The 18,043-nt window shown below is 43.7% G+C and overlaps 1 protein-coding gene and 1 long non-coding RNA gene across 4 annotated transcripts; both read left to right on the top strand.

The window, feature by feature from the left end:
• Nucleotides 1-300: 300 nt before the first annotated feature.
• Nucleotides 301-1,558, top strand: LOC121570531. The gene is made up of 3 exons (XR_006001478.1): nt 301-442; nt 536-609; nt 1,541-1,558. It is a non-coding gene; the product is annotated as an uncharacterized LOC121570531 (long non-coding RNA).
• A 1,198-nt stretch (nt 1,559-2,756) lies between these two features.
• Nucleotides 2,757-13,829, top strand: LOC121570210 (histone-lysine N-methyltransferase KMT5B). 3 transcript variants are annotated; one of them, XM_041880585.2, is made up of 10 exons: nt 2,761-3,058; nt 3,432-3,564; nt 3,808-3,973; nt 4,235-4,344; nt 4,463-4,626; nt 4,999-5,018; nt 5,246-5,382; nt 5,492-5,658; nt 5,941-7,221; nt 11,596-13,829. In XM_041880585.2, the coding sequence occupies exons 2-10, from the start codon at nt 3,452-3,454 to the stop codon at nt 11,790-11,792; spliced, it is 2,355 nt and encodes a 784-aa protein (XP_041736519.2). In that variant the 5' UTR covers nt 2,761-3,058; nt 3,432-3,451; the 3' UTR covers nt 11,793-13,829. The 3 variants fall into 3 exon arrangements, with proteins under 3 accessions (XP_041737630.2, XP_041736519.2, XP_045077054.1); XM_041881696.2 differs by having other exon boundaries at nt 2,757-2,837; nt 5,941-13,829; XM_045221119.1 differs by having other exon boundaries at nt 5,941-13,829.
• The last annotated feature ends 4,214 nt before the right edge of the window (nt 13,830-18,043 follow it).

The following is an 18,043-nucleotide window of genomic DNA, read 5'->3' as shown; positions in this document are numbered from 1 at the left end:
TCCATAATAGTGGACCATTTTTGTCTCGAGCAACGGCAAATATTCCATAATGTAACTTTAAATGAGCCATGGTTTGTGTATAATGTAAGATACAGTGACGCTATAGGCCACAATTGTTGAATTACCCATATAGTGGTACATACATACTACATACTGTATGTTTGAGATTACATTTTAAATGGGCGCCATCTAGTGTATGCAGTTCATCTATAGAAAATAATTTTTAGGAAAATGTTATTATAGGGAGAAATAGGCAGAGCAGGAATGCGCGTTTCTGTTTTGCACATGGCCCTCTCAATTCGGATGATATAAAACAGCTGTACCGAATCTCAAATAAATAGCAGACAAAGCGCCACTGGAACGGTGTTAGGTCAGCATTGTTGAATTGTTTGGGATAAGAGCTCATTCAAACTGAAAATGGATCCTTGTGATTGCTCAAAAAGTAAGTTTGCCAAATGGAATTGACCTAAACTGGTACAGTGGATTTTATATAGATTTGCATGGCAGGTGAAGCGTATCAATTTTCTAGTTGAAGTGTTTTGTTTGTAGCTGGAAGCTGCAGTTGCGGTGGACCCTGCAAGTGCACAAACTGTGGATGTACAACGAAAAGTAAGTGCATGGGTTAATCTCCATGAAGCGCAATCCGTAGTTGAAACAATAACAAAGCGACGCTAAAGGATGGAGCTGGAGAAATGTACACTTGGGATCTAAGGACTGACTATTATCAAAAATATAGTTTTAACCATGTTTTGAGTATTTGGTGTTTGTTTACATTCACTTTTTTCCCCCAATATTTGTAAGCAATCATATTTTGTGTTCTGATGGGACAGGCCCACGGCCGTTTAACTCCACTCATGAGGCATTTAAATTATATTCTTCAAGAATCAATGGGTACATGTCGTTAATTGTGAAGTCAAATTAGCTGTAACAAGTGCAGATTGCCCCACTAAACTTCACAATTTAGTTATGAATAATTGGTAGTCACATCAAGACTGAACATCCCTAGCCAATGAGGGGATTCGAAAAATCTGGGCCGGGTAGGCGTGTTTTGCACCGGGTGAAAGACCATTGCATTCGTTTAGGAACCGGGCTGCCTCCTGGGCGTGAGCCAAGTCCCGCGAAAGCCCACGGCGAAGTCGGCTCAAAGTGGCGTAATTAAGTACGTGGAGTAATGAGTAGGATTGCTTTCACTTGCAAAAGTATTTGCTCTTGATAACGCTTTATCAGCCTTCCCTATGTAAACTAGCTTAAATTCAAACCTATGGGAAAGATGTTTGGGGGAAACCCTGCCTTAAAGAAATCCTTCACCCAAATTAGTTGCGTATCTTTCCTTACGTTGTAAGCGTTTAGTGCAATGTCCAAATAATGCTTTTTAAAATGGAATATCCACTGTCAAACTCCAGATGCGTGCATCTAACATTCAGCTGTACTTTTAGTCCAGATAAATTGCTTTCAGGCCTGTACTATAGCAGCCACAGGTCTTGTTGGAAAACCACTCATGGTCATTAATCAGTACTAATCTCTTCTATCATTCCTCCAGGTTGTTGTTCCTGCTGCCCGACTGGATGCAGCAAGTGCGCCTCTGGTTGTGTGTGCAAGGAGGGCAAGACGTGCGATACAAGCTGCTGTCAGTGAGGGCTGACTCATGACACTATGTCCTCTTCCCATGCACATTAAATTGTCCCTGTTGTACGACCCAGAGCATTACATTTGTGGTAATAAATTGCAGCTCCAACTTTGGATGTTGTCTTCAATCATGTGAAACTGATGCCTCCTTGCTGTTTAGTGAGCACTAATGTGAACTCCAGTGATATTTCCTTGGAAAGTGAAATGTCTGGCTAAGTAGAAATGTGCTCTGATTGTAGTGGGTACCACCTGGGGCCAAAATCTGGCCCTTGCTGGTATAGGGGGACCTTGCATATGGCATGTCTTCCAGATTCCTTATTCAGTGGTGCCGTATATCTAATATTGCTCATAGGACATGAGTGGGGGGGGGTTATCCACTGTCCTTGAGCAATCCTCAGTGATTCCCGTTTCTTTCTGGCATCTACAATCTAAAGACCTAGTCCTACACGTTTGTTAAGTGTTATATTGCCTCACACTGGCTGCGTTTAGACATGCAGCCCAATTCTGATCTTTTTTCACTAATTGGTCTTTTGACCGTTCAGCTCTGAAAAATGTGATTGGTCAAAAGACCCATAGTAGTGAATCATTTTACCCAGACTTTCTTTTAGTCCAGGAATATAGGCTTAATCAAGGTCTGGAAAACTGGCCCCAAAACGTCAGTGTGAGTTGAAATGGGCTCGATCTACAATGACTTGTACCTCCAAAGCCTGGGTAGTTGAAACAAGTGCACACTGTACATTATTCCCTCGGTGTCCCCGTGCAAGGCACCCAGTGTGTGTGTGAGGGCACACTTCCCCAAGACCCCGTAGGACCACTGGCATGATCCCACTGCTTACACCAGTGTTGTAGGAGAGGGCTGTTTTTTTTTAGAGGGTTATCAATTAATTTCGCAACGTGTAAAAGTCATGTTAAACTGAAATTATAAATAACGTCTGTCCATTCAAGCAACTGAAACCCAACCTACTACGACCAGGCACAACCAACCGTATTACTAGAACTAAAGTCCATCCTATCCCTATTGACAAATGGCCTGTGAGAGATTTCGTAACTGGCGTAAAATTGACCTTGGCACTAGCCAATGAAAAACAACGGATATGTCCCTAGTTTGGTTTCACTGCAGCAGTGTTACTCGCATACCTCAGTTGGTGCTCGACCAACTTCTGATACGAGAATAACAAAAAACATAACAAACAATCAATTCCTTCCCTCAGGTCAGTCGTTTTGCTGTGGAAACTAGCTGGTTAGCTAATTTGATAACATCTACATTTGCAACGTTGAATCAACACCAAGAAATTGTGCTGTGTTTTGGCGGATCAGCTAGCTACGTAACGTTAGCTAGCTGACTCGACATCTGACATAGCGAGCTAGCTGCTAGCTAGCAACCACTACGGATACAATCTAGCTAGCGGCTTTCGTTATCAAATACTCCCAGGTAATGTTATGCTAGAGCTGCAGTGTAACTTATATCAATCTAGCTAGCTATATTTCTCATGTTTGCTTATGCCAGAGTCCGACGGTAACTAGCTAGACTTTCAGTTAAACGCTATGTCCTGCGGTAGCTAGCTGCTAGCTATGATGCTAATTTAGACATCAAAACCAGAAGGCTATCTAGTTAACGTTAGCTGGTTAGTTTGCTAGTTTCTAACCAAAGCTAGTTCTAGCTAAAACATCAATAAGGTTATCATCGAAGCGGTACATAAAGGCTAACGTTAGCTTGTATGGGGTTACGAGGTCAACTTGACTCAGTTGTGGGTGGTTGTCAGTCTCATCGCCCTGTTCCTTGACCCCGACCCCTGTCCTTTCAGCATGCTGATGGTGGGAGGCGATGGACGGATGCAGTAAAATGAGTGTGATGGAGCTGTGTGAGACGGATGATCTGGCCACCAGCTTGGTGCTGGACCCCTTGCTGGGGTTTAGCACCCATAAAATGAACGTCAGGTAATCTCTTTAAACCTCCTATCCGTTAGAGTACATTTGACAAAGGTGTGTGAAATGACAAACTTTTAAATGTATGCATTGCACCATTTGTCTTATACTTGGTCTTGATGGGTCCTCTCTGCGTCTAGTAATTCGTCTTCATCAGGAAGTTAAGGCACAACTTCAGCGTTCTTCAAAGAGAAGTGGAAATGTTTCTTCACAATTACAAAAAACAGTACACACCTAACTCTTGTCGCCTTCCAGCCCCCCCCCAGAGGTCCGTCGTTGGGGCTACCTCAAAGAGACTCTGCTACGCTTCCAACGCACACATGACTTGCAGGCCACCTTTGAGGCACTCACAGTGGGAGACTGGGCCTGTGACTACTTCACTGGACTGGGCACCCACCGCCTGGAACTACTGAAACAGCATGTAAGTGTGTGTTTGCAGGATCAGTTAACCCTGTTATATCAGTGTGCACTAAAGTACATTTTTTGATTGCCCCTTCCTTTCCTCAGTCAGTGTAATTTATTTCATTTGTTTGTGTACTTTTGATGGCCTCTGTCATTTTTTTCTAAGAATTTGTTCGGGTAGTTAGCTAATATAACCTATTTTCACTCTGTGGGTATTCATGATTGTGTTCATGAACATGCATGGCTGTATGCGTGGTCTTGACAGCTATTATTTCTTCAGGTGTATCGCTATCTCTGTGCCTTCCTGTTGGATAGCGGTGTCCAGATTGAGTCATGTGACCGATACTCTTCAGAAACCAACGGAGCAAAGATAACCTCTACCAAGCACTGGTAAGGACCAACTATCTTTTAACAGTTGCATTCAATAGTCATGTGTAATTCTGCAGATTAGATACATCTTGTCTGTGTTTTTATATATAATGTTTAACTGTAATGCCGAATGCTGCAGGTTTGTAGGTGAGCGGATGGAGGTTCTGCTGGGTTGTATAGCCGAGCTGAGTCCAGCAGACAGTGCTGTTCTGAGAGCAGGGGTGAATGACTTTAGTGTGATGTACTCCACTCGTAAGCGCTGTGCACAACTCTGGCTTGGGCCTGCTGCTTTCATCAACCACGGTGAGTTTTTCAAGATTCAACCCCAACTACAGTCTGCCACATTGTACATGCACTGTAAACACACTATAACAGAAACCCACTGTGCATACACTATCACAGAAACCCACTGTGCATACACTCACAGAATACACAGACAGAGCATCTGCTTCTGGGATTTCTCTTAATTAAGCATTCCTGACAAGTCATACATTATATCTAGAGTGATCAAATCAAATGCACTAATCTAATCCTGTTATCGAATGTGCTCTCCTACTGCAGAGCTTCACAGGATTTGCTAGTGGTCAATACTTTTATTATACCGACACATGGCATAGTTTTAAGTTGTTATATCTGTATTGTAACCATACGTTTGTTTCTGTTCCTTGGGTGAAGACTGCAGACCAAACTGTAAGGTAATCATCAATGTTATGTTATTAGTCATGTTACTCTTCTATGTTTTAATCTCTGTGTTCCCGTGAAGCATTGTTCCCTTTTTATAGAAGTGTTGTTATACATGATTATTGTTATTGGCCTCTTCATCTGTCTTTTGTTTGTACTATTATGTTTTTATTGTTGGAAGTGTTACATCCCCAGGGCCAGCGATGTCACCTTGTTTCTTCCCTCACCTCCCCCTCTCCAGTTTGTTCCTGGCGATAAGAATGGAGGCTGTGTAAAAGTGGTGAGGCCCATCGCACCTGGGGAGGAGATCACCTGTTACTATGGCGACAGCTTTTTTGGAGAAGACAATGAAATGTGTGAATGCTGCACCTGTGAGAGGTGAGAGGATTGAGACATATCTTCTCATTGTCTCAATGACCAGCCTAACTTATTTATATATAGATAGATAGGATAGATATGACTTGTATACTATTTCTTTATTATTTAGGAAGGGAGAGGGTCACTTCCGACACAGAGAGAGGCAGCCTGGTTGTGATGACTTAAATGACCTGTCTGGCCAGAAGTACCGCCTCAGAGACACAGACCTTCGTCTTAACAGAGGGAAAGCACCCTGTCCTCCTACATTTCGGCCTACATTTACATTTTCAAATTCAGGTAAGTTTGTGTTTGTCTCTCTCTCGTTTCAAACGTTAAGCTAATGATGTTCATGTCTTTTAACAATGGCTGAAATTCTCAAATTCTGTGAAGATACAAGTGGTACTACGCATTGGTGATTGAGCAATATACTGTCTTTATAGTATTTTTGCTAAATGTATTGCAGATATAGCAGTTAGTGACAGCATGCAACTAGAATGTAATGTTAGGTGCAGTATGCATTTATTTGTTATGCTATTGTTTTTGCCAGAATTTCTTAGTTCTTTTGTCTTCCTGTCTTAGCTATCCCTTCAAGGAATTCATTTACCCAGCAGATGAAGAGAAATGCTCTGATGATGAGCAGGAAGACCAAAAGGTTGAAACAGGAGGGGCAAAGGAGGATATCGGGAATGAAGCCGCAACGGCTGATAATGCCATCCCTATCAGAGGTGGTGTTGAGGAACCTTAGGGTCCGAGTACGGCGCCACACGTTCAACTTCTTGTTGAGCTGCAAGGACCCCACCAGTAAAGAGAGGGCCTTGCTGCACCAGCTTGAACATGTGGAGGCAAAAGACAAGTGGAGGAAGGAACAATCTTCTCTCTGCTGTACAACCAAAGAGAATGACAAAAAAGAGAAGAGCAGCAATATTTGTGAGTTAAACCTGAAGCCTTTCACTCTTCACTCTTCCTTGTCTTCTCAACAGAAAGCTGGACCAGCAGTTTGTGGACAGATACTGGGTGGCAAGCCCCTTCGAGTGGTGGAAAAAGTATCTGTCCAGACAAGGATCTCTTCCAGAACAAGGAGCATGATCAGAAACTGTCACACACGTCAGTCTGTTTCCAGAGCCAAGAAGAACAACAAAATCATTAGCAAGCGCACTGAACTCACCAAACCCATTTACAGAAAAAGCAACAGCGCAAGTCCTCAGAAACACATGGATAGCTGTAGTGGAAAAGATGCCACGCACAATATTATCAAAGATATTAATGGAACCAATTGCATAACCATCGAAGATAACACCAGCGGCAACAACAAGGATGTGGCATACATCAGCAACAGAACATACACTGGAGGAGGCGGGCCCAAAGGCAGCAAGGCTCAGGGTGCAGATCAGAAACCAGTGGATGTGAAAGTGGAAATCAAAACCATTGGAGAATCGGGGACTGATAGGACACTTGTGGCGAGCAAACCCACTGGTAAAAGGGTTGAAGTTTGCCAAAGTGCTTTGGATAAAGCCAAGAAGCCTGGGAATCACAAGAAACCCATTAGTACTCCCATTGTCACTACCACCCCTAGCACCATTTCTCTCTCTTCCCCCTCACTTGGCCATGTTCCAGTAATGTCAGGACTGAAGCAAGTCACAGTTAGCTTGATAAGAGTGTCTGTGCCGGGAAGTGTAGCAGAAGAAAGGGCCTGTCCAGGATTGGAGGGAAAGGGCGTTGTGAGAAGAGAGAGAAGCATACCAGTGCAAGCAGAACAGTTGGCTAGATCAGCTACACAGGGAGGAGAGGCAGAAACCAGAGTGTCCAGGTCCCAGCAAAAGTCCATGGAGGAAGCAGGCAGAGAGTTGTCAGAAGCTGAAGGTAAGAAAGGGGTGAGGGAAATGTATTTCAAGGCTAAGGTTAACAAAATTGATGTAGGGAGGGGACAGACTTCTGTGGTGAAGGTCGATTTACTACATGGTGAGAAAGGGGGAGGTGATAAGGTCATTGAAATAGAAGCTGCTTGTGGGATGGAACAGGTTAGTGTGGCTGGGAAGGGGCATAGGGGGAGTGTAAAATACATTGACAGAGGGGCAAAACTAAATAGGGAAAGTGTACAATCTCTAGTTGTTGGCTGTGATAAGAGGGTGCTTAGAGGGCGAAATGATGCAGATGAACAGAGTAATGGAAAAGTAGGAGGAGGAGGACAAAATAGCAAAAGTTGTGACAGCATAATCAGAAAGGATGGAGGTAAGAATGAGAGGGTGTCTGAAATGGTAAAGGGGAGTAGTATTCCCATAACTATGGACAAGAAGGGGATTGTCATCAAACAGGTGAGGGTTCTACTTTCTGATATTCTAAGAAAAGAGCGGGATCAGAAGGCTGGGAGCTCAGAAAGTGGGAACACAGGAAAGAAAGATCTAATTTCCTCCAAGCAAATGGAAGATGGCAGAGAGGCAAATAATGTTGGAGGGAAAGGGGTGAGGGACCAAATATTATCTGATGCACAGATAAATAGTTTGCCTCACGCAAAAACACAAAGTGGGATCATTTCCAAACGGGGGAAAGGAAGGGCTAGTAAGATGAAACTTGAGGATCCAGGCCAAGGCTTGCATGTTCACTCGCCACAAAGTAATGATGATTTAGTCCCAGTGAAAGATAGGCTTTCCAAGTCTCCCCCTCCCTCTTCAGAATATCTTCAGGCACACACCCAGGCCAACATTCCTCTGAAGAAACGGATGTTCCGTAATTCAGTGGAGACTGACTCTGAGCAGAGCATCAACTCTCCTGTGTCAGAGCCCTCCTCCAAGGACCTCAGACCCTCCACAGAGCTGAGGCAGAATCTTACTCTGTGTTCAGGAAGAGTAACCAAAGCTATCAAAGTGTTGAAGGAGGACAGCGGTAGAGGTGGGTTGCGGTCGAATAGTGACCCTAAGTCTACTGTTTCAGAGCTTGGGGTCCAATTTCGGACACAGGCCTTCAAGAGGACAGCAAAACAAAATGCAACGCCCAGAATGCTGCGTCCCAGAGTCAATCAACTGGAACAAGACCGGCCACGGAGGAGTGCAGGAAAGTATAAAAGAGGGACCCAAGACGCAGAGGTACTGGAGAATGAATCTGATGAGGACAAACACAATGCAGGGCATGATGAAATCTCACCGGATTCTAGAAAAGAACATGTAAATGAAGGAGAGAAGAAGCCAGAATTACATACTGAGTTAGTGAATTCACTCACCTCGCCAACATGTAAGGAAGAGAACGGGAAAGGGCAGAGCCTCAACTTCAAAATTCGTTTTAAGAGAAAAAGGGGCAAAGTGTGGGAGTTGGACAAACCTGCAGGAGGAGAGGATTTGATTATTGAAGCAGAAAAGTCTATTGATTCACAACAATTGGAGCCTTATAGGGCCATTTTAGATTCTGTGTCAATCTTGAACTTAGAAATGGAGAAGGGTGCCCAGGTAGATGGGAAAGAGACTCATGACGTACGATTTTGGAAGAGACGTAAAGTTAGACGAGACAGATTGGGGAGTTTGAAAGCTAGAGGTCCCATTTTGGATAGGCAGGGTGAGATTGTAGCTGTAGACTCGAAAGAGAGAAAAAAAGAACGGGGAGAGCTCAGCGAGGTAGAGAGAAATGAGGTGGTAGACAAGGTTATTTATGGAGTAAAGCAACTGCCAGGAGAAAAGGACCATACAATTTCTAGTGAGGGTATATCTGTCGGAGGGGAGGGACTGCAATGTGACTATCAAGTGACACCAAGCCCTGTTAGAATCTGTGAAAAAGAAAAAGATATTCCGTCCTTGGATGGAGACGGAGAACAAGTGAAGGATACTTCTATTAGAGTGGAGAGTAGTTTGGTTGACAGTGGGGCACGGCATGAACACAAAGTAAAGGAAGAAGACCAACCCTTGCCACGGATCAAACTGCGGAGAAAAATACAGGGTGTATGGGAGGTGGACAGCCAGGAGTTGGAGCAGAGTGAAGCAGAGTCTGAAAAAGAGAAGAAGGAAATTACATGCGTTAAGCCAAAAGAAGAGTGCCCTTCTCAACCTTCCGCCTGCCAGAAACTCAACAGTGCAACCAAGTGTAACACTTTAAAAGATTCCTCTGCTGGTCTTCTGAAAACAGAACCTCCCCCCCTCACTTTATCTCTCTCACCCTTGACCCTTAACTCACCCCAACCTTTGGGTTCTGATGTGATGGCCTATGCTCCTGAAACAATGAATGATAGGGCCATGCCAAAAATCTGTAATAGAGGAGGAAGGGGAAGAGGAAGGAAGGAAAGGCAAAAAACAGAGACTGCTCGTAAGAGTGCAACTGGAGAGATGGGAACTTCTTGTCTTAGTCATAACCTGCTACAGATAGACAACAGTCTTTCTAGACTTTCCGAAGGGTTATGTCAGTCACAATCCTTAGAAAAAAACATACCTTCTGATTACACTGCTTCCACCTCAAAGATTCCGTCCCAGTCTCAGTCTCCACCGTTCAGTTTTCCAGAAAGGATGCTTTCCACAGAATCCAGCTTTGCTAATTGCTGTGAAGATCTCCTCGACTTCCAGTGTCTCAATCTTGAAGGGTTCTATCATCCACAGAACATCCTCCAAACCTCTCCAATAGACCTCTGTCCAATGGATCCACCCAGTGGGCCCTTTAGTAGTCCCCTCTCTCATAGCCCCTCGGATGCTTGGAACCCAGAAACTCCATACCTTGGCCCTCCAAGCCCAGGAAGTATCTTCAATGCAGAGGATCAGCAATTTCTTAATGGTCTTGTGTGCTCCAAAAATGAGTCTCTCCCTTTGGATTGTGGAGTTAAGGATACTTCCAAAGACAGAGGGCAGCTCAATGCAAATTTTAGTTTTACACCCCTGAGCAGCGCTGAGGGGACTTTCATGGATCGTTTTTTGATGAAGAATCCTGGTATGAAACTGTCAAAAGAAGATTCTAAGACACAGCCCTTATCTTCAGCAGCCAAAACCCAGTACTCTCACAAAGAATCATTCATGTTTAATACAAATACTCCATCCATCGGTTCCCATTCCCAGAATAACCCAGTCAATGTTCTCAATCAGAGTACCAATGGTACTAAAGCTAGTTTTACCCATTCCAATTTTTCTAAGGTCCAGCCTCAAGTCAAAACTCCGGGTCCCTTCCACCTGATGTGCTCTTCCAACAAATCTCAATATTTTTCCACCTCTCAGCCAGTGCCAAGTTCCTTCAAAACTGGGCCCCAGAATTACTCAGCCAAGTCCGTCCATTCACCTCAAATGGTTTCTAACAAGTTTGGCTCACAATTAAATCCTAATGTAGGAGATGCTTTTCGCAACACCTATGACAAAAGCTCCAGTGTGATCCAGAGTGTGCTTAAGTTTCAAGGAGGGAAACCAAGTCAGAATTTGAATAGTGCCCCCAAAGTTAATATTGCTGCTGGCAGCCCTAAAATTGCACCCAAACCTCATGTTGCCAAATCTAGGTACAGTGACACTGAGAAGGTCCACCAGAGTAACAAATGTTCAGCTTCTAGCACTGGCGGTCAAAAAGGTAGCATGCCCAGTTATAGCATCACTTCGGGAAAAGATCCAATTCGTCTCAATACATCAAACTACCCCATCAAGTCAAATCTTCACAATGACAAAGTCCATCCAGATTATTTCCAGACGTCCAGTAAAAGTACACCGACAGCTTTGGAGAAGCCGCCCTCTGACAAACCCCAATACACTGAAACCAGCTTTGGAAGCAAAAACTTCTCTACTCTCCCAAGGCCATTCTTTTTCCCCAGCCAAGCACCTCAGAGTTATGGGTCTCCTCATGGCAAACGTTTGAATCAGGACAAGCCCTGTGCTGCTGTGCACTCCCAGAACCCTCACTCTTCCTATGCCACATCGGTGTCACCTGACAAACTGTGTTACGATTCCTCAGACTTTACCTTTTCCACCTCGCTCTCTCCCTCTATGTCTCAGCACAATAGCCCCCAAGTAGCCCACAGCTCTCCCTCTGGATCACAGACACCAGCAAACAAACAGCAGCCCCCCTCCTCCTTCTCCTACTCTTATGGTCACCAAGGTCCACCTTACGTGGTCAATTTTACTGGTGACCACTCAGTCACCATGGGCCTGGGAGATTACCCAGGGTCACCTCCCACCAACTATACGTACCGCTGCCTCATGGAGCCTTCGGGCACCCAGGGGAGGCTGGTTCTGGAGCCCTGTGGACCCCAACTCTCACACTCACCATCTTTCTCTGTGGGGGGCTTTTCAGGGCTTAAAGGCCAGGATGACCACTGCAAGAGGGACATACAACAGCAGTGCCAGCCCATAGACCACCCACCAACATCCCACCATGCGCCCACATCCTCACACTCCTTGAATACCCCGGTCTCAGACCGAAAGCCCAAGAGACTGAGGCTAGTGGTTACTGATGGGCTAGTGGATCTGGACCTCCAGTATACAGACTGATTTATACCTGTCCTTCTCATCTGACTTTGATTCAGCTTGTAATATATCAACATTATTGTATAGAATTGTTCATGAGGAGCATATCTCTGCCCCAATGTTTTTTAAACAATTTACAGTCTACCTATCCTTATGTTTGTTTAATGGTTACTGGTGTTTGTTCGAATTCCCTCTCTTGGATACTATTATGATATGAATGTCTCAGAGAAGGTTTTATTGACATCTGTGGGGATCGAGTAATGCTTATGCTTAACAGTTTTACTTCTATTTATTTTGTGAATAAAACCATCTTCTGTGTAAGTTCAGTGATTTGCAAGTGGAAAATATGTAGTGAATAGATCAGTCAGTCTCCAGAATCCTTTCATAGTCTGTCATAGCAGAGGTTAGCCTCAAGGTGGGCACATTGAACCCTCTAGGACAGCGTTTCCCAAACTCGGTCCACGGGTCCCCAAGTGGTGCACGTTTTGCTTTTTGCCCTAACACTCCTAACACTACAAAGCTGATTCATATAATCCAAGCTTGATGATGAGTAGATTTTTTGAATCAGCTGTGTAGTGCTAGGGCAAAAACTCAAACTTGCACCGAGTTTGGGAAACCCTGCTCTAGTAGTGTGTGGAGGCCTTCTTATTGTACTGTAACATAGTTGAATGGATTGTTCTCTAAAATTGACATGTCAGGAAGATAGGCCTACACAAACCGTTTGTGCATTTCAGAACATGATTACTTTATTACTTTTACATAAAACGTGTTTTAAAGTTAAAGTTCTAAAACAAGCAAAGTGTGCCTCTAACATGTTTCTGTGATTTTTGGGCAGTAGGGCTTTGATTTGTCGGTTTAAGTACTGTCTACGAGCTCTAAAATGTACAGTTTTATTGGGTCTGCATTCTGTTTCACTAAGGACATAGACGTGCAAGTGTGTGTAGGAGTGAGGAGGAATTTTAGGTACCATGCTTTTCTGTACATGGTATGTTTGTGCACTGCCTTGCCAATTTGAGTTAAGATTAGCAGTCAATGGTGCATTAAGAAATGCACAGTGTATGAACAGTGTGTACTGTAGAATGAGTTCCAGGCCTGTAAATTCCAGGACAACTCCACTGGGGGGGGTGGCGTGCATGACATTAACTGCAGCTCTGCAGCTGCTGTCCAGAGCTCCCACAGTATACGAGGGAGGGAGACCGGGTGGGTGGGAGACTGACTGCAATGTTTTCTGCAGAATGAGGTTTTCTTTGGTCTTGTGTAGATCAAGGGGTAGATGATACTGTATTAGTGGGGCAACTTGGACTAAGTGGGTACATTTTGTTCCCTCCCTTCCTTCTTTACCCTCTGCATCCACACTGAGAATACTTGGTGGTTATGGCATTATTTATGAAGCAACTTCAAAGCAATCTGTTGTGAATTAGAGCAAGGGCTGTGACTTGTTACTTGATAATCTTGCTTTTAGTCTTGTCTCGCTCATTACTTAATTGGATCACACTGGTTAGGCTAGTTGTAGATGGTGATCACAATGAAATGTTATCCGAGAAATGTGTAGTCAGCCACGTGGTTGCATGTATTATTTTTACATCCGTGAATGAGATTCATATTTTTTAAATGACCGTTGCTCTTTCTTACACATTTGTAATGTCATTTGAGCATTCCACTTTCCTCATCTAGACAACAGAGGTACTCAATAGGACTACATAATCTTATATAAATACCATGAAGTAGTAATGTCTGTGTCTATGTGTATTATTATTATTATTATTATTATTATTATTGAAAATGGTGCTTTATTGTAATTTAATATTTTACACATAATATTGATTGTTCGAGATATGAAAGGTTTGTTTATATTACATGATAGAACATATTGTTTATTTACTTTTAAACAAATCTAACATTTCATTTATGGTTCCCCGACGTCTCCCCTGGACCAAGATTTAGAGTTGATTCAGGTGGTGATATATAATCAGCCTTTTGAAGAGGTAAACATTCTAATGGTCTGCTGTAGAATTGTAAAATGTAAATCATTAAAGAAAAATGCATTTTTTTTTGAATTAAGCTTTGGACGTGTCTTTTCACAATTTATTCATGGTATGACATTTATTTATTGGTTCAATATACCCCCTTGTGTAGTGTCGCGTGAAAGTGTATTATGAAACATTATCCATTTATAGATTTGTGGATCTGAAGCATGCTATGTTGAACTTGTAATGGGAGCTTACAGTGCCTAGCTATTTAATCATTTTGCTTAATTAAATACAGTAATTATATTATTCGACTGAATTTATGTTTGGTTGCAACCATCATTGTAGTCCACAGAAACTGCTGTAAACTCTATATTGATCTATTTGTTCATTCAGCCATTTAATGTTATGCTGTAGTTTATGAAAATACCAAACTTCTGACAGTGCATACATTTAGGGGTGGAAAACATTGTGCTGGTTTGATTGAAAGCTTCCTTCAGGCAACTACTTCCTTATTTACTCAACATATTTACACAAGCTTTCATATTTCTTTCTAGACTGTTTCCCCTCCAGTCTGTAATGTCTTGCTCTCCATCCATACAGTATGTGACTGTCATTTACGTCTTGTCACTAAGCCTCCTGTCTGTTTCCTATCTTCTCCATAACTCAGTTTTCAGTCTTGTTTCTAGCCTCTTCTCTAAGTGCAGCAGCATGCACATCCCATGGCCCTGTTTAGTGCTTCAGATCCTGTGACCCACTTTGCTTGTCTCAGTGGAAAGTAAGGGGTTAAATGTGATGCCAAGTGGAACAGCTTTTCCATAATGAGGACAGGCAGAGCAGAGGCAGGCAGCATAGAGGGATAGACAGAGAGGCGATCTGAGTGTGCTAAGAGACCAGATCCTTTGAGGTGTTGCACCAACCGCTGAATGATCCTACAGCCCTTAGCATCAATGCTAGTACCTGCTGACACCTACATGTATATTAAATCAGTGATATGAATGCTATTACATTGCACCAAGGTACTAATCCACACCATGCTTCATCAGCTTCATCTACACATAGCCTAGTGAATACATGTGCAAAATAGGCCATACACTGTGTAGGATTCCCTTAATGGCTCAGGGAACCGAAACTAGCCATCTTTAACAACGGTGATTTTCCTCTTTCAATTATTCCATAATGCCTCCACTCCTCACCCACTCTTCCTCCTGTGCTTCTGTACTTCACAATTCCATTAAACTCTTAAATATACACTACATGACCAAAAGTATGTGGACACCTGCTCGTCGAACATCTCATTACAAAATCATGGGCATTAATATGGAGTTGGTCCCCGCTTTGCTGCTATGACAGCCTCCACTCTTCTGGGAACGCTTTCCACTAGATGTTGGAACATTGCTACGGTGACTTGCTTCCATTCAACCACAAGAGCATTAGTGAGGTCGGGCACTGATGTTGGGTGATTTGGCCTGGCTCGCAGTCGCCGTTCCAATTCATCCCAAAGGTGTTCGATGGGGTTGAGGTAAGGGCTCTGTGCAGGCCTGTCAAATTCTTCCACACCGAACTCGACAAACCATTTCTGTATGGACCTCGCTTTGTTCACGGGGGCATTGTCATGCTGAAACAGGAAAGGGCCTTCCCCAAACTGTTGCCACAAAGTTGGAAGCACAGAATCGTCTAGAATGTCATTGTATGCTGTAGCGTTAAGATTTCCCTTCACTGGAACTAAGGGGCCTAGCCCAAACCATGAAAAACAGCCCCAGACCATTATTCCTCCTCCACCAAACTTTACAGTTGGCACTATGCATTGGGGCAGGTAGCGTTCTCCTGGTATCCGCCAAACCCAGCTTAGTCCATCGGACTGCCAGATGGTGAAGCGTGATTCATCACTCCAGAGAACGCGTTTCCACTGCTCCAGAGTTCAATGGCGGCGAGCTTTACACCACTCCAGCCGACGCTTGGCATTGTACATGGTGATCTTAGCCTTGTGTGCGGCTGCTCGGCCATGGAAACCCATTTCATGAAGCTCCCGACGAACAGTTATTGTGCTGATGTTGCTTCCAGAGGCAGTTTGGAACTCAGTAGTGAGTGTTGAAACCGAGGACAGATTATTTTTACGAGCTTCGCGCTTCAGCACTCGCCGGTCCCGATCTGTGTGGCCTATCACTTCGTGGCTGAGCCGTTGCTCCTAGACGTTTCCACTTCACAATAACAGCACTTACAGTAGCAGGGCAGAAATTTGAAAGATGGCATCCTATGACGATGCCACGTTGGAAGTCTCTGAGCTCTTCAGTAAGGCCATTCTACTGCCAGTGTTTGTCTATGGAGATTGCATGGCTGTGTGCGCGATTTTATAAACCTGTCAGCAACGGGTGTGGCTGAAATAGCCGAATCCACTAATTTGAAGGGGTGTCCACATACATTAGTATATATATTGTATGTACAGTTGAAGTCAGAAGTTTACATACACTTAGGTTAACAAACTATAGTTTTGGCAAGTCGGTTAGGACATCTACTTTGTGCATGACACAAGTAATTTTCCCAACAATTGTTTACAGACAGATTATTTCACTTATAATTCACTGTATCACAATTCCAGTGGGTCAGAAGTTTACATACACTAAGTTGCCTTGTGCCTTTAAACAGCTTGGAAAATTCCAGAAAATGATGTCATGGCTTTAGAAGCTTCTGATAGGCTAATTGACATAATTTGAGTCAATTGGAGGTATACCTGTGGATGTATTTCAAGGCCTACCTTCAAACTCAGTGCCTCTTTGCATGACATCATGGGAAAATCTAAAGAAATCAGCCAAGAAAAGAATTGTAGACCTCCACAAGTCTGGTTCATCCTTGGGAGCAATTTCCAAATGCCTGAAGGTACCACGGTCATCTGTACAAACAATAGTACGCAAGTATAAACACCATGGGACCACGCAGCCGTCATACCGCTTAGGAAGGAGACACGTTCTGTGTCCTAGAGATGAACGTACTTTGGTGCGAAAAGTGCAAATCAATCCCAGAACAACAGCAAAGGACCTTGTGAAGATGCTGGAGGAAACAGGTACAAAAGTATCTATATCCACAGTAAAACGAGTCCTATATCGACATAACCTGAAAGGCTGCTCAGCAAGGAAGAAGCCACTGCTCCAAAACCTCCATAAAAAAGCCAGACTACGGTTTGCAACTGCACATGGGGACAAAGATCTTACTTTTTGGAGAAATGTCCTCTGGTCTGATGAAACGAAAATAGAACTGTTTGGCCATAATGACCATCGTTATGTTAGGAGGAAAAAGGGGGTCGCTTGCAAGCCGAAGAACACCATCCCAACCGTGAAGCACGGGGGTGGCAGCATCATGCTGTGGCGGTGCTTTGCTGCAGGAGGGACTGGTGCACTTCACAAAATAGATGGCATCATGAGGAAGGAAAATTATGTGGATATATTGAAGCAACATCTCAAGACATCAGTCAGGAAGTTAAAGCTTGGTCACAAATGGGTCTTCCAAATGGACAATGACCCCAAGCATACTTCCAAAGTTGTGGCAAAATGGCTTAAGGACAACAAAGTCAAGGTATTGGAGTGGCCATCACAAAGCCCTGACCTCAAACCTATAGACATTTTGTGGGCAGAACTGAAAAAGCGTGTGCGAGCAAGGACCTGACAAACCTGACTCAGTTACACCAGCTCTGTCAGGAGGAATGGGCCAAAATTCACCCAACTTATTGTGGGAAGCTTGTGGAAGGCTACCCGAAACGATTGACCCAAGTTAAACAATTTAAAGGCAATGCTACCAAATACTAATTGAGTGTATGTAAACTTCTGACCCACTGGGAATGTGATGAAAGAAATAAAAACTGAAATAAATCATTATCTCTACTATTATTCTGACATTTCACATTCTTAAAATAAAGTGGTGATCCTAACTGACCTAAGACGGGGTATTTTTACTAGGATTAAATGTCAGGAATTGTGAAAAACGAGTTAAAATGTATGTATGTAAACTTCCGACTTCAACTGTAGCAACATTAGCTCCCCTGCCCCCCATGTTTAACCCCCTCTGGTGATTACAGGCTGTCAGAGGGGCAGAGAGTAGCTGTAGGTGGTGTAGTCTTAGAGATGGCTGAGACTGACTGAGTGTAGAGGAGAACAGTGGTAGACCGTACAGTAGGAGTACAACTCAGTCACCCTGCCAGTGGAGCGGAGAGAGAGAGAGAGAACACCTCCATCTGTAACCCTGAAAAACAAGCTCAGCCGGAGAGGAGTGAAGAGAGAGAGAAAAGAAAGATGGAGGAGAGGCGAGCAGACAGAG

The sequence above is a fragment of the Coregonus clupeaformis genome, chromosome 7, assembly GCF_020615455.1.
Source record: "Coregonus clupeaformis isolate EN_2021a chromosome 7, ASM2061545v1, whole genome shotgun sequence".
Classification (NCBI taxonomy): Eukaryota; Metazoa; Chordata; class Actinopteri; order Salmoniformes; family Salmonidae; genus Coregonus; species Coregonus clupeaformis.
This window is presented reverse-complemented; position numbering and strand designations above follow the sequence as displayed.